The sequence below is a fragment of the Pteropus medius genome, unplaced genomic scaffold (assembly GCF_902729225.1).
Source record: "Pteropus medius unplaced genomic scaffold, Ma_sr-lr_union100, whole genome shotgun sequence".
Taxonomy (NCBI): Eukaryota; Metazoa; Chordata; class Mammalia; order Chiroptera; family Pteropodidae; genus Pteropus; species Pteropus medius.
The window spans coordinates 16,191,272-16,208,560 of NW_024351729.1; the positions used below are offsets into that span (position 1 = coordinate 16,191,272).

General features: G+C 36.6%; 2 protein-coding genes across 4 annotated transcripts in view; both read right to left on the minus strand.

The window, feature by feature from the left end:
• The window catches only part of KANSL1L (KAT8 regulatory NSL complex subunit 1 like), a 121,160-nt gene that overhangs the window by 99,743 nt on the left and 4,128 nt on the right, over window positions 1-17,289 (minus strand). The window contains exon 1 of one of the 3 annotated variants that reach the window (XM_039844661.1): window positions 3,148-3,315. The exons of 1 other annotated variant lie outside the window; for it this stretch is intronic. The gene's annotated coding sequence lies outside the window, so the exon portion shown is untranslated. Of the gene's footprint in view, window positions 1-3,147; window positions 3,316-17,289 lie in introns of those variants that run through there. One more of the 3 variants, XM_039844664.1, reaches the window with a different exon arrangement.
• The window catches only part of ACADL (acyl-CoA dehydrogenase long chain), a 29,419-nt gene continuing 26,032 nt past the window's right edge, over window positions 13,903-17,289 (minus strand). The window contains exon 11 of the mRNA XM_039844667.1: window positions 13,903-14,463. Within this exon, the coding sequence (XP_039700601.1) occupies window positions 14,370-14,463 (94 nt within the window). The 3' untranslated portion in view covers window positions 13,903-14,369. The remainder of the gene's footprint in view (window positions 14,464-17,289) is intronic.

A 17,289-nucleotide genomic window follows, 5' to 3' on the forward strand; every position in this document is an offset into this window, starting at 1 on the left:
CACTTGGGTGGCCACACAACACATCAAACAGGTCATATTCAGGCAGAATTATTACTATTCAATTATAAGTGCATGACTCATAGGAATATAAATGAGTCATTTGTTTTTTCTGTGTACATGAACTTAGTTTCAGAAATTTACAATTGGAAGTACACTATCACATTTGCTCAGTCTATAGATTTTGGCTCCAATTTAACTTAACATAGTTAAATACCGATTAATGATTTACTACCAAAGAAAAATTTTTTTAATTACTTTTACAAATATGCTTGGGAATCCTTGGTCTAATAGGAATGGAAACAATAAAAACTTCATTAAAAATATTAACAAACCCTCAATATTATAAATGAATGCATTTTCCTTAATTCTGCAATACTTGAGAATCTTCACATCCACAGAGAAATAGTATTTCTAAAAACTTAAAATTATCAAATATTAAAAATTTTCATTATGATTTGTCTTCAGATTTTTATTGTAGACTGTCTACAGCCAAGTACAATATTACCATTTGTAGAAAAAAATGGCTACAAGTGAAACCAGAATGATCAAAGTGAAATTTTTAAGTGAATTCCATACAAGGTAAATGAATGAATAAAGGAAATGAAATAGTTTAAGTTATGATAAATGGCATCAAAGGTGGATGGAACTCCTAGATAATGCAGCATTTGGACAATGGGAACTCACTGGACCTTTTAATAGACAACTGTGATAAGATCAGTGCCCGCGCACCAGCAGTAATAAATGGACCACTGAATTAACATTACGAAGTATACTGCCAACAATGTAAGACAAAAAAGCAAGACATAATTTCCTGATCTTCCAGAGGTGGAAAAGCTAAATGTGAATAGCCAATTGGCAAGTATTTATTGAGCACCCACTAAGTGATTTGTGGCATGTCAAATATGAAATATATTCCTTTCCCTCAAGCAGCTTACAATAAATTAGGAAAACAGATTTATCACTGACATTAAGTGAAAAAAAGTCTTTATGCAAATTAAAGCAAGGTTTTGATTCTAATGTTAATACCATATTATGAACAAAGATGTAATGTGATACACACTCATACACTAGTATTAATCAACATAACGTTCTAGAAGGTAATCTGGTGATGTTATGAGTTTATACAGTTACACACACACACACACACAAAGGCACACTCTTTGAACCAGTAATTCCTCTTTTACAATTCTAAGGGAAAAACTTTTCAAAGATTTATGTAAGAGGCTATTCTCCATAGTGAAATCTACACTAGCAAAACATTAGAAACATCCTAAACATCTGCCAATATTAATTTCTCAATATTAATGACGTGGAAATGTTTCTGAGGTAGTCAGATGAATGATCCCATTTTTAGGAAAAGTACACAGGAAATTATCTAGAGATATAAAGTATTTGTATTTTTCTTATTTGCACTTGTCTTGATTTTCCAAATTATCTTATAAGATTTAACAAAATAAGCAATTTTTATTTTAAAAGGCACATATCACACGCACATATACACAAAGTAAAACAAGCAATGGCATTATTGGCCTGGATTAAGAAAAGTTTCACGTAAAAAAAAAATTGCTCGAGGGCTGGGAAATAGTAGTATCTAAATTAAAAAAAATGACTGCACCCTTGACACTAATCTGAATAAGTAGGTAGAAACTGAGGAACAATTAAAGATAATAGTTACAACAGATTTTTAAGATATCCAAATATATCTAATTTCAAAAAAAAAACTGGCAAAAAACAAAATCTGGCTTTTGTTATAAAACCGTACTACGTGGCAACTTCTGTATTTGTACTGTTGGTAAAGATTATAAATTACTTTTACTAACACAAGGCATCTGATTTCACAACAATCTCTTAAGGCAGGGACAACAGTATGAAACAATTTACAAGAGAAAACAAGAGCATGAGATCCGAGACGTTGTGACTTGCCCAAGCAAACAGCTAATAAGAATTGGAAACGGCAGAGACCACTCACTGCTAAGCCTCTTTCTCAAGCAATCACATTCCACAACACCAGGTTTTTCTCCAATATTATTTTTAGAGTCACTTTTTCCTAGTGAAAAACACTGCCAGTTTTGTCTAGAGTATTGCTAAACATCTGAGGTTTTGTTGCTAACAAACCTGCCTCATCCTGTATTTTGAAAACATTCCTACTGACCTAAACTCGGCCCGAAGTTAAGCAAACCAGTTAAAGTAAGACGATAGAAGCTATCCTCTTAAATCTTGCCAGTTGACTTGAGGTTTGGGGAAATCAAAAATAATGTGCTTCTCATATCTTAAAAAAAAATTTTTAAAAAGCACCATACCGCTGACCAGAGGGGAAGGGAGTGTATCTGTCCAGGACAAAGAGGGCGGAGAAAAGAACCAAACACTAATTTTCTCAGCAAGAAAACATTACAAGAACGTCTCTATCCAGTGCCTTCCCTCTTGGCTGTAAAGCTGGCGTCTTCCTTTCTAGCGGTTTCTTTAATGACCCCAAATACGTCTTATTTCTTGCTACCAAACACCAAATAACCTAAAATTTTCCAGCAACATCTTTCCTTTAGCACACCAAGAAGCGACAAATTAAAAACATCCTAATTCTCTAGATTCCCCACATCCATCCCATCTAATTCGAAAAGCCAAATCAACCTTTGCCTAAAACAAATTATGAAATAAATAAAACAAGGGTCACATCTAACAGCCGGCTCCGCCTCTCAGCTCCCCCAAACCGACGGTCACTACAACCGCACTCGCTGAGGCGCGGCAGCCAACGCAAGAAGGCCCAGACCACGTGTTCTGCCTTCTGCGCACGCGCCCGACAAAACAAAAGGAAGGCCTGCCAAACCCCGCCCCTGCACCACGTGACCGCGCCTAGGTCCGCCCCCACCCCTCCCTCCACCCCTTTCCTCCCCTCCCCTCCGCTTCTGCCAAAGCTGTTAGGTTTAGCCGTTTAAATTTGGCTGGGGTCCGACCCCTGCCCTAGAGCGCAATCTTGTGCCGGGACCCAGAGTCCAACAGCCCAGAAGATTCGGGGGGTGAGGGGGTCGTTGGTCGGTCGCTTGGCCCGCAAGTCCACCCGGCAGTCTTCGCTCTCCCTTCTCCGCGCTGCCGCCGTCCCCAGCAGAGGAGACCCACCCCCCTTAGCCCGCCACTGAGACGCCGGCCACTCGCCTGCTGGGGCGCCCTGGCTCCCCTCCGCCGCCGCACCTTCGGTCCGGCCGTGGTGGGGGCTGCTGAGGTGATCTCTAGTTGCCCGCCCGCCTCCCCCCACCCAGGGCGCCGCTGACTCGTTTCCAGAGCGCGCCCCGGTCCCACCCCGGCCGCTGCCGCCGCCGCGGTTTAACAGTCCGCCAGCTGTCCGCAGCTCCGAGCGGCTCGGGGGACGGAACCCTGTGGTGGTGGAGGGGCAGTAGGCGGGGCGCGGTCCGGGCCAATGGCAGCGGGGGAGGGGCAGCACCATGCAAATGAAGTGGGTGGTGGGGAAACCCCGGCAGGGGCGGGGTCTGCGGAAGCAGGTCGGGGCGTTCTGGAAGTGGTTGGAGTGCGACGCCCGAGCCCCGCTGCAGGGGCGCTGCGACTCCCTCGGGGCGCGTCTCGGGTCATTCCTGCTTCCTCCTTCCCCTTGCCCGCTGCCAGCCGGGAAAAACAGACAAACACAACAAAAACGCGGCCGGGCGACTTCCCGCCCTGCTTTGCTATTTCTGTACCACTGTTACAGAAAAAACAGCGCTGGAGAAAGGCTGCTTTACGCCCTGCGGCCCGCGCGGCGGCTGCGCAGACTCCTGGCGTCCTGAGCCTCCCGTCCTGCCGCTAGAGGGGCAAGTTTTAACAAAGCTTTGTCTCAGTTGCCAAGTCTACGTGTCTCTGTGCGTTTGCTTTTATTGAGGCTGTGTGCTCAAACCTGGTCAGAATTCTGTACGGCTCCCAAGGGCCCCTGAACTAGGATGACAAATCTGCCCTGGATCCAACTGGCTCGTTTTATGGTAAAAATCAGGAGCCGCCAGTTCGAGCAGTTTTAAAGCTGTACAAAGCTGGTGTGAATGGCGTTGGCGTTCATTCCGTTCTGCAGTAGCGCAGTCAAATAAAAGGAGTTTTATGCGTAGATAGCTAGCCAGGGACACATAAAAAACATCTCTGAGAGTCTCGCACCTGGCCCAGCACTCTGCTTACCACTAAACTACCACCCGGCATTTCTCCAGCCACGCACTCATTTTTATTTTTTTTAAGACAGCACTAAATTTAGCTCTTAAGATGTTGGATTACGGGCTTTCCTAAACTCCGAATTTACACATGGAATGAGTTAAGGAATGAAGCGCACTAGAATTTTGGATCCAGAAAGACAAATACCATCATATCAAACTTACTAATTGGATTAGATCATGGTGTGGGGTGGGCGAAGAATCCAAGGGATTGGAGTTAAAGCATAAGATATACCGGACTATTGGAATTGGAAAATAACCGGCTTGTTACTGGTCTTTATAGTAGATTGTGACTTCACTGCAGTAATTTTTATGACAAGCTGCATTTATAGGCGAGAATGCGTTTTAATTGCTCAAAACAATTTCACCTTCATATGGGATAAAGAAGTTTTGGGAAATAGATTTACTGTTATTGGAATAATAACGATAAACTAATGATGTGTTCTGAAAATAAATCAACAACTACGTATTGGATATCTACCATATTCAGAGAGGGCTGTCCTAGTCTATGGGAACAGAAATGCAAAAATGGCATTAATTTTTTTTAATTTTATTAGTTTCAAGAATACAGTACACTGGTTAAACATATATAGAGTTTATAAAATGATCCCCCTAATTGCTCTTTCTCTATGGCTTACCACTTAGCCATTCCAGTAATGCTGACTGCATTCCCTATGCCTTACTCATCCCAGTGACCATCAACTGCTAATCTGTACTTCCTCAACCCTTCACCCCAGTCTCCCACCTGCCCCCCCGCCCCCCCACTTAAAATTTTAATTAACAGTCTGAGAAGTCAAATAAGCATGTGTTGAGATAGCTTAAAGGAACATTTTTTTTATCTGAGGGGACATTTTAAAAGAATTTAGGCAGGGAAAGAAGACAAGGCATCAATAGTTCAGGAGATAGTATCTTTGAATTTGAGTAAAGGTTGCATATCTCATATTAATGTACATTGTCAACTAGATTAAGTAAATATTGAATAACAGGAATTCAGATTTTAACCTGAAGGAATTGTAGTGCCATCAAATTATGTGAGGATACGGTTTTCTCCTATGAAATAATTATCAATTATTAAACCAAATATTTATATATTTGTCAAATATATGTGGTCAGTGCCAAAGATGTAGCAGTAAACAAAGTTCCTGCCCTCATGGAATTCATAGTAGATGACATAGGTATTAAACTGTGTAATTACATAAGTAATAATTCAAAAGGCAATTCTGCTTATATTTTCATCGTATAGTCCTGCAATCTGCCAAATTCTCAGACCTTAAATAAACATTTCAATTTATCAAGCCATCATACAAATAACATTTTCTTTTTCCTTTTGTATTCAGTGTATACTTTAAAAATAATGGGAATTTGGAGGAGCGGGGGTAGGAAATGCATGCCAGTTTTTCAGAAACTGTAGACTATCAAAGCTTCTTAATACAAAAATTGGCATACTGAACTATTTGTCAAATTGTTTTCTACATTTATCATTCAGCAAAAGCCTAAAGAATGACATATTTTTTTTAATCAAGGATATGTCATTATTCAGAAAGTTCATTAAAAGCATTCTGATTTCCAAGAAAAAATATATAACTGGCTAGGAGTCTTGGCAAGAGCAAGGAGAAGGGAAGGGCACCATTCTTGCTGACATGATTATTACCTGTCTAGAAGCCTGTGAAAGTGTCCAGGTAAGCTACATTACAATGATTTCATGATAAACTTCTTTCCTCAACACTGTTTTTCTTCAGGCCTTTTATTCAGGAAACAGGAATGTGGCACTTAATATACAGCTGACATTGTGATAAATGCTAGTGATACACAAGAAAGATTATACCCTAGACTCAAACAGCTCACAACCAAGGTGAAGTTACAAAGCCCAGCTTTTTTTTATTCCCCGCTCCTGCTCTGTTCTTCTCCATGGCACCTGTCGACATCTAACATAACATAGATTTTAATTCTTTTGTTTTTATTGTTTTGATACCTAGGCTAGAATGTAAGCGCCATGAGGTCAGGCACTTTTGCTGTTTTGCTTACTGCTGTATCCCCAGAGCCTAGGACAGAGCCTGGCACATGTACGTTGTCAACACATATTTGTTGACTGAATATGTATATGCATTTAATTCTCACATTCTGCAAAGTGAGAGTTCTATTCATTTTTCAGGTCAAAAAAAATGAGGTTAGTATTGTATTCTAGATTCTCACACTAAGATATGGCCAATCTTGGATTTGAAGACAGACCTACCTAGCTCCAAAGCCAGAGTTTTTTCCTCACTTCCTCTCATAGAATAGAAAGCTAGTTTGGAGGCCTGTACTGTTTATTCCTCAATATTTCCATGCCTAGGGTGACTGTCCTCCACTGTCATATTCAAGCATATGTAATTCCTTCTTTTTATGATCATGTTTAGAAAGTGGAATAGGAGAAGCATCAGGGCTCAAGGTGACAATTCCTATTCAGGATAGATTTAGCTCTAGTCAGTATCACAAGCAGACAAAGGGTAGGTGTAAGTAGCAAAAGCTATAAGATTCTTAGAACTAGGGCAGGGTACAAGAATGGTCAGAACTGACCCATGGTTACAGGGGAATCCAAAAAGTCTCCCTGTGTATATAAATATCCCTAGCACCTTTATTTGCAATAGCCCCAAATTGGAGATAACTCTAAGATCCATCACCTGGTTAAAAGATAAACAAATTGTGATACTTCAATATAATGGTATGCTACTCAGGAATAAAAAAGAAATGAATTATTGATATACAGGACAACACAGATGAGTCTCAGCATGCTGAAAGGAGCCAAATACAAAAGAGTAAATATTGTGATTATATTTACGTAAAGCTCTACAAAAGACAAATCTAACCTATAATGACAGAAAGCACATGAGCAGTTGCTTAGGCTTGAGGTGGGGAGATTTGAGTGGGATGGGCATAAGAGGTGATAAAAAGACTCTATACCTTGATCCTGGTGGAAGTTAAATGGGTGCATGCATTTGTCAAAACTCATCAAAATGTATACTTAAAACAGGCACATGTTATTGTATGAGAATTATACGTCAATAAAGTTGATTTTTAAAACAAGAACTCTCAGACGAAGGTTGACTCAGAAATCTCAAGGATTTCAGATGCAAAACATACAGGCAGAAAAAATTAAATCAGTATCAGTTCGGATGCAGATAGCCTGTGTGAAAAGTATCCAAAAGCCCAAAATAGTGATGGCTTAAGTATTTAAGGGTTAATTCTCTCTCTTATAATTTACTGATTCTAAGACACATTATTTTTCACAATTTAACATTTCTGCAATTGGAATGACCTTAGTATGGATGCAATAAGAAAGCATTATATCGGTTTTATTGTCAGTGGGCTTTTTCTTAATAATATATAAATAATGGTGCACATAAGATTCAATAAAACATGGTTTAAAAAAATAAAGTTTAGAGGTTGATGGCTCTGGTCTCATATAACAGCTCCATGAGGTCACCAGGAACCCAGGCTCTTTTCTCGTATTCTCTTCTGTCTCCAGCCTCAAAGTTACCTCACAGTTCCAGGCGGCTCCTGGAACTCTAGCCGTCACATCTACTTCCCAGGCAGGTGGCAGGAAAGGGATAGAAGGCAAACAAGGCCTTTAAGTTGCCTCTCCTAAAGTCCCTCTCAACAATTCATCAATCACGTGGTTATATCTAATTGCAACAGAGACCAAGAAATGCAGCTAAAGTTGAATTCACTGTCACCTCCGATAATATAGGGATTATTATTTAGGAAGAAAGGATAGATGTTGGTTAGGCAATGGTCTTCACCAGTTTCCAAAGCAAAATGCCTAAAACCAGTCCGCTAAATGTAATAAGTGAGTTCTGGTAGGGGAGGAGATTTTTTGAACTACATTCCCTTCTTCAGGCTCTGTGGCTGTGCCCAGGATTGTTAAGAATGCTGAACACATTGATGCCATTAGAAAGAATAGTACACAATTCTGCAAAGGTAGGTGAGGACCAAAATATGGAAAGCTTTGATGCAAGTTTAAATAAGAATTATAAATTTTATTCTGTAGGTATTAGCAGAACACTTGAAGAATTTTGCATAAGTGAAATGATAAAAGTGTTCTTTTTGGAACACTAATCCCATAAACCTTTACATTAAACAGACATATCCAGAAATACTGGCTCAGAAATCACTACAATTGAAAAAGTATCCCAACATTCTGATTAATTTCATATGAAATGTGAACATCATAGCAATTTCTTGGGGTCACTGAAAGTGTTATATATTATAACACTAGCTCTAGTTCCTCAATTATATATCATGTACAATAACATATGAAAGTTGTATTGGGCATGATAGGCCAGGTTATGATACAGTAACAACCCCAAAGTCACAGTGACTTAACAAACACAAAAAAGTTTATTTGTATCTCATACAAAGTTTGCTGCAGATACAGCTAACTTTTCAGAACACTTGTCTTATGTATGTTGGATTTGTATTCCATATTTTGATCTTATGTCACCCCTACGGCACTTTTACAATTGCTGCCTCAGAATAAGACATGTCACTGTCACTTTCATCTATAATCCATTGGCAAGGACTAGTCACACAGTCCTGCCAAATGACAAAAGAACCAGGAAATATAAACTTCTTATTGTACCCAGAAAGATCTGTGCACGGATGAATATTGAAACTCTGTACTACAAAAGTCACATAAATATAGTTTTTTAAATGGCATCGACAGATGAGACTGGATCTCATTTGAGATGTGAAAATTTCCAGGCACTAATCCCAATAACCAGGATCTAGTTTGTAGTTTTTATAGTATTTGCTAGTTGCCTATTCGGTTTCTATTCCATAATTCCCCTTTCCTAATATTTTGATTTTCATGATAGTATCCAGCCCTCCACACATCTCATGTGCTTTGACTGAATCTGCTCCTACTCCATGTCCCAAAGTGGGCCCTACTTGGCCTAAGCCAATCAATACATTCCATTTCCCTTGGCGTAATCAGTGGTTCAGAGTTGGGCATGTGACTAAAACTAGCCCCATGAGAGTGAATTTCAGCACTTATGTCCAAAATGCTGGGTATAAGTATATTCACTCTGGACATGAAGAAGAAAGCCTATCCGATGACCTAGTTTTAGAAATAGGTCTACACTATACATAACACACAGAACACAGAGATGAAAAGCAACTGGTAAAGTAGGTCCTTAGTGACAAATAAGCTGTTTAGTCAACTAGCTTTGGAGTCTGCCCTAACTCTGAGCTTTCCAGTTGTGTGAAACCTTTCTTCATTTTCTAAGCCATATTTGATTTTTCTGTTTCTTGCAACAGAAAAAAATTCTAATACAATTTTCTGTTGTAAAGTGAAACATAACTTCTCTTGAGATATGTTATGATAAACTTCTGGTAAGTTCAGATTTAAGGAAATGACTGCAGAAAGGTATGATTTTTAGTAATGAAAATAATTTCAAAATGTTGAAAAAATAAATCAGAGGCAACCTAAATAGAGACTTTCTCTCTTCATGGATTGGCAGACTCAACAGAGTACAAGTGGCAATACCCTCCAAAGTGAGTTATAGGTTTACTGCAATTCCAATCAAAACTTCAGCAGGGCTTTTTCTTTTTATAACGTATAGACGAGTTGATTTAAACATTTGTATGGAAAAGAAAAGGAATTAGAATGACTAAAACAATTTTGAAAAAGAACAAAGTTGGAGGAATCTCATTATCTGATTTTAAGACTTTTTGTAAAAATACTGTAACCAAGACAGTACAGTATTGGCAAAGAGAAAGATATATAAATCGATGAAACACTACAGGGGCCAGAAATAGACCCACACAAATATGGTCAATTGATTTTTTATAAAGTGCAAAGGCAAGTCAATGAAAAAAAGCATACTCTTTCCAAGAAGTGGTGTTGGAAGAATTAGACTATATGTAAAAAAAAGAACTGCATCTCAACATAAACCTCACATTTTATAAAAATTACTAAATGGAACATAGATCTAAATGAATGATCTACAATATAAAGTTCTCAAAAGAAAACATAGGAGAAAAACTTTATGACTTGAGTTTGGGCAAAGAGTTCTTAGGTATAATACCAAATGCATGATCCATAAAAGGAAAAAAAATTGTAATTCATAAAAATTAAAAACTTTCACTCTATAAAACACACTATCAAGAGAATGAAAATAGGAGAAAATATTTATGAATCACATATCTGACAAAGGACTTGTATCTACAGGGCAACAGCCGGAGCCTGATGACTTTGTGCATTTCCACTCAGACCACTTAGGCAAAACTGGAACAACAGCTGAATCTCAACAAAATGCCTTGTGACCCTCCTGGGACGTGAAAGCATGGGACTTGTAAGGTGATGCTACAAGGCCATTTCTCACTTGCTTCCCTATCTACCACATGGGCTGTCTTGAGGCATTTTCTTGTTTTAAGAGTTCTAATGGAGTCTGAGGCTTTCCGCCTCGCCACCCTTAGGGCACGCCTACAGCTATAAAATGGCTTAGTAGCATCATGCAATGGACTCCTCAGCTAGTGTCCCATCATTCTTGTTGCAGTCATCCAGCCTCTTGTGTTTCAGTGTCATCCTGTGCAAAGACCACAGAGAACTGACACCTTTGGCTTCTTGTCTTTTTACTCTCTGTGTAAGCAATAAACTGAGTCTCAAAAAGACTCATTGTTCCTTTACTGGCTGAATCTGTCAGCCTGGCTTTGCCTTGTGCCTGACAGTGTTGGAACATATAAAAAATTCTCAAAGCTCAATATTAAAAAATCATAATAATAATAATAAGCAACCCAACTAAAAAATAGCTAATTCACCAAAGAAGAAATCTGAAAGGCAAATATGCACATGAAAAGTTGTTCGTCATCATTAGACATTAGGGAAAGGTAAATTAAAACCACAATGAGATACCACTACATACCTGTTAGAACAAAATGGCAAGTGCTGGAAAAGATGCAGAGCAATCGGATCTCTTACATTGCTGGTAGGAAGGCAAAATGGCACAGACGTACTGGAAAAACAACTTGGCAATTTCTTATGAAGTTAAATATACATTTACTTTCCTGACTCGACAATCCCACTCCTAGGTATTTAATCTTAGCAACCAAGATGTTCTTAATCAGGTAAAATAATATATTGTGGGACATCCGCACGGTAAAATACTATTTAGCACTAAAAAAAGGAACATGCTATTAATTCACGCAACGTGAATAAATTTTAAATGTATTTTGCTAAGAGAAAAAAGGTTACATTCTCAAAAGGTTACATACTATATGATTCCATTTATGTGACCGCCTCAAAATAACAATGCTATAATAACAAAACAGAGCAGTGGTTGCCAGGGTTAGAGTTACAAGGTAAGTGTGACTACAAAGGACATGAGGGAGTTTTTGTAGTGATGGAACTGTTATCACAATTGCATTGGTGGTTGCATAAATCTATACACATGCTAAAATTCAGAGAACTAAAAAAAACATTTTAACTGTATGTATATAAACCAAAAAAAGTGTGTAGGGGGGCAAATTTGCTGTATGCTAATTTAAAAAATAAAATTTAGAGAGAAGGAAAAAAGAGAGGGCTGTTAATGAGACTTAGGAGACTGTATTTTTGTGTTAAAATATGTAATTTGTGAACCTCGTTTAGATCCTGACTTGAAGAAACTAACCACAAAAAGCATTCTTGATATAACCAAGAAAAAATTAATGTTCATTTGGAACTATATGTTAAATTTAGGTTTTTAAAGTTTAATAATGATTTTGTGGTTATATCAAAAAATCTTTATCAATTAGAAACATACTCTGAAATATATGTTTGTATAAGAAACAGGGTTAAGTCTGGGATTTGCTTTAAAATAACTGAGAAGAAGAATTTGAGATCTTGCTTCCCAACAATTGTCCTCAGTTAGGCTCAAATAAAATCTTATGAGAATTCAAAAAAATAAAATAATTGAGAAAAAAAGTGGGGGAGATACACTGAGAAATGTTGAAGCTAGAGGTTCATTATACTGTCTTCCTATTTTTGTGTACATTTGAAGTTTTCTGTATTTTTTTCTTAAAAATGGAAAATTAGATTTCAAAAATACAGAACCTCTTTTCAACATGTATTATAAAGCAGTAGACAGGATAGGCCTACAGTTAGTTTCCATCTCAATGTCAAATCTTTCCAATGACTCTAAATAAATAATTGCTGCGTGTGCCAAAAATAATACTGACATATGAAAAAATCTAGTCTCTTAGAAATCTTATACCTTGTGCAATAAACTACAAAATTTACTAGATTAGTAAAGATTTGCAGTTAGATTTTACAACAGCAAATCAAAACAGCTTCTACATATTATCATTTCGATAACACATCAAAGAAATAAAGGGCAAAAATAATTTTAAAGCAATAATTATTATTCTAAAACTCTCAGCCAAAAACCAAAATTACTCAGGCTTTTTGATTCTCATTAATTATTTACACACTATGGCTTTCTTGCTATGTTGGTCCAGTCTGTTCTTTTGCACACTACTCTTTATCGTTTCTTGAGCACTTAGCACTGTGTGAGATACAGATGATAAATTCTCTCCCCAGTGGACAACAATCAAAGCCACACAAGCAAAACACAAAGATAACTATTTAAGAAATCAAAACCAAATGAAAGGTTAAGAAGCACATTCTGAACTCCCTATTTTGCTTTCAGCTTTGAGCACATGGTATAACCCATGCTTCTTTTGTGGCTGTAAAACAAGACTAGTTGGGAAGATAAATGACCAGTTTAGAAGAGACAGAAAACATTCCAGAGATCATTCCAATAAAATAACTTAGAAGTCCTTTTACTTTCTTACATATAAAAATTACTAGAACCTATTCCTAGCTCTAGTGGACCGTAATAGCTGTATAGCTCTGTGTGTGTCTGCCTCTGTATCTCTCTCTCTCTCTCTCTCCTTATAATGACATTGCTTTGAAGGATATGGGCCTGGAACAGCCCACAGTCATTTTTATAGGCCCTGCAATGAAATTTCTCTGAAGTATCCATTAGGCCAATTTGCAAAGAAAAGTAAAAATAAGTGTATATGGTGTAAGTGCTGGCAGGTTTAAGCTCTAGAATCAGGCCCTTGAGACCCTAGTTCACACGGTTCTTTAGATTATATAGGCTACTCTACAATCCTTTTAAGCCAGCACACTCAAATTTTTGCTTAGGATGCTGTGAACTGGGTTTCTTTTGTCATTTGCACCTGAAAGAATCCCAGAAAGTTAAATAAATTGCCCAAGGTCCAAAGGCTCCTAAATGGTAGAGTTATCATTCAAACCAGGTCTGTCTACCACTACAAAGCAGGCTTTTCCTACTATGCGAATTTACTTTTCATCCTATAGATGTTGTATTCCTAACATCTAGTTTCTTCTAAGACTGGGAAAGGTAGAGAAAGGGACTGAGGGATGAGGGTTTTTCTATCTAATCCTATACTGTTTCCTGGTAGTGTGAGGGAGGCGAAAGCTGCAAATATAGTAATATCTAATAAAAATTTATTTTAACCTGTTTTGCATGTATTTAAAGCCTACGAGCAAGAACTCAAGCTGGCAATAATACAAACTTCTACCCAAGAGCAAATCAAAGGTGTATTCTTCTAAGAATGGCATCAAAGTATTTTCTCTTCCCTCTGCTCTATCTTGTTGTAATGATTGCATTACAAAATAATGTTTAAGACCAACAACACCAAAAAAAATGTTTAGGTTTTCTAAGTTGAACAAGAATACACATATCTGTTTCCATTTAAAAACTACTTTATTCACTATCTTACCAGTTTATGCAAAGAAAAACAAGTACGGACATGATGCTAGTTTACAAATTAATACTTTATGTTTGATAATAATTACTTTTAAGTCTCAAATCAAATGTTTCCCCACTTTCTTACTTTAAATGTTTACTTTATTTTATTGCACTTACTATGAAATCATCTTATTTATTTATTTATTTATTTATTTATTTATTTATTATCTTAATTATCTTATTTATTTTCTCTATTTACTAGAACTTATTTGCTTACTGATCTATTGGATTCAAAGATTATTCCCCCCACTGTGTTAATCTTATCTTTGCATTTTATTTCTTTTTCTAGAAGAAAGCATATAAAAACATGATTGGTGTTTCTTCCCTTTCCAGGTTACATTTTATCTTGAGGAGATTTAAAACCAGATTAGTTATAATAGGCATCCAGGATGTGGGCAGATGTCTATTTATCACGGATGATGTCTCTTGAGATCAGCTCCTTCATTATTTCATTGGTACCACCATAGATTGGCTGAACTCGGGCATCCACATAAGCTCTGGATAAATCAGAAGATGATTGAATGAATAAATAAAAGATACTAGAAATTACAAATTTTGTCTCACCGCATAACTATTACTTACTTTAAAATATTCATTTCATGAAATCTAAACAATAAAATTTTTTCATAAATTATTTTTTTCAGTATGGCATTCATCCTCGATTGGTATAATTATACATTCTATTAAGATAGTGATCATCTGTATAGCTTTGTTTTAGTTTGCTTGAAGAGATTACAAATTCAAAAGAACATTTGTAAGTTTGTTTTGTTTGATTTAATTTTGTAACATTCAACACATATAATATCATTTGAAAAAAAGGCCACTTCAGATTTAGAAATGGATGGAATGTTTTAATTTCTCATTATCTTTAATGATTTCCAAAGTAGGTGAAATCTACTGGTTTTATAGATAACAAAAGAGAAATAAAGCACATCCTTTTAGATTCCTACGACCATAGCTGCCATCAGAGGTATAAAATCATGCTTTAGAAAATATTACTTCCCACAAAGTTAACAAGTAACTTATTTCTTGGAAATGGTTAACAGTCACTTCAGTAATGTATGAGGTTAAAATACTGAGTGGCTGAGTCCACTGGCACAAAAAAAAAAAAAATGAAAAATACATTATAAAAAATTTACTTTTGGTAGCAATGACAGTAACTATGACATTGTAGAGTTGTGTTCACCTTTTCTTTTTCTCATTGTATCCTCAGCTCTGAGATTGGGGAAAATAAATATTGTTTTGCAGATAAACAAATTGAGGTACAGAGAAGTTAATGCACTTACTAATTAATGGTTGCTACTTAATGGTCAAATGACAGGTAACTGGCAGACTGAAATGAGAAGGTAGGTATCCTGCCACTTTGGCAAGTATCTTTTTAAGTTCCATAACAATATTTTCACTGATCCAGGAATGTAGGGCTACTTATTTGGAACTTCATGGCAGAAAAATTCAAAGTCCAGCATAAAATCTGGTTTTCAAATTTGAATTTTTGAGACAAATTAAATGTGCCAATTCTCTAGGAACATGACCAGTTGTGGATTTATACTTCTCCATATTTATCATGCGACTTTGCAAAGAGCGAGCACCCAGTAAATATTTACTGATTTGATTTACTATAGTACAAAGGAATTTTATTGCCTCGATACCTATTTGCTGAAGGAACATGAAATCTAGGGACATCTGTGTTTTCAAATATATTTTTTCTTTTGAATAGATTACACTGTGGTCCACAAAATCCAGCCCTTGCATTTAAAGGACCTACTTGACGTTTCAGCCTGCTTCAGTAATCTCAATGCTTTTAGAGATTTTTGAAGTGGGTTGGGCTTTTCCCCATTACAAGTTCCAATGGAATAAGTAATGACAGAGATTAGTAGAGCTTTCATAGGTTACTAATTAAATTTAGTCATCAACTAAAATTAACAGAGAAAGGCAGCAGGATGAATGTTTAACCACACAAATGATGAAGCTCTATATCTCAGGGTGCTCTTCCTAGCGTGGCAAAGAACTCCTGAAGTGGCAAGGCTTAAGCTTTACTTCTCACAGGCCCCAAGCCCAATGAATAAGACAAATAAACTTATGCTAAAGAACAGTTATTTAAAAACAAACAAACAAAAAAACATAAAATGAAATAAAACAAAAAAGTACCTCTTTTTCTATGAAACCAAGGGTCAGCAACACACATATACACACACATACAATTTAGCTTCATCTGAGTATATAAGGAACGTGAGAATTTTTTTTCTATTAAATCATAATCTGTACACATCCACTGCCTAATACGTCTAATTAGTTTTTTTGATATTATCTACTACTCTCTTTAGTTACCTTATAAAAAGTACCTTCCCTATATCTTTGGGGAGAGAAATAGCAGTCTAGTTTAAAAGTTCATACAACAAGCTGGTCAAAAAGGGGATTATTTTTCCTGAAAGGAAATATGTCTCTCAAACTGAAATCAGGAATTTCAAATACTAAGCCATCAAGCTCCAGTTTTTGCTTGCTACTGACCTGAATAAATAGCTTCTGAGAATACAGAGACCAAGACTTATGCTACATTCTAATCTTGGGTCGTGTATATAGCATATCACCTAATATGCCTTTCTTAGAACCTGAACTAAACTAGACAAACATTGAGCCACTACATATCTACTTTCCCAGCAGCAGTTGTAACAGCACTGTTAGAGAAATATAAACATCCATTATTATTTTACTTTCCTAGCATTGTGAATATTGTGAATAGATGGATTAATACTGTGACTAAAACATGAAAATGCCCAGGAAAATTTTCAGTGATGATTTAATTTGTGCCAGCATAACTCAATGTTTACTTTTGATTTCATGACTGCACAAAGATAAAAAAATAAATCTGCTTTTGATGAAGTCCTGTTTGAAGTAGTTCTAAAGGGATATACCAAAATCCAAGTCCAAGGGTTGATTTAAAAAAAATTATTTAACTACTTTATGCCTACATTCTCAAGGAAGAGAAAAGCCCTACTTAAAGCTGAGTTTTTATGAAAGGTTATAAATTATATATACCTTGTGATTAAAACTTTATAAGCTGCTCAATGCTACAGAAAATTAGTAAATTGTATCTATGATGAAACTTCTGTTCTTAATGTAACTTTAATGTTTATTTTTCTCATTAAGGACTATAAGTGCATCAAATGTTTTCAATTATGCTTGTCAAAATGATAAATTTGAAAGTCAGTTTGAATACTAGTTTGGTAATTTTCCCTTCAGATATCTGTATTTAGATTAAAATTCAAAAAAGTTGTTAGAAGCTCATAACATTCTCATTCCCAGATTCAAAACTAAATTGGACT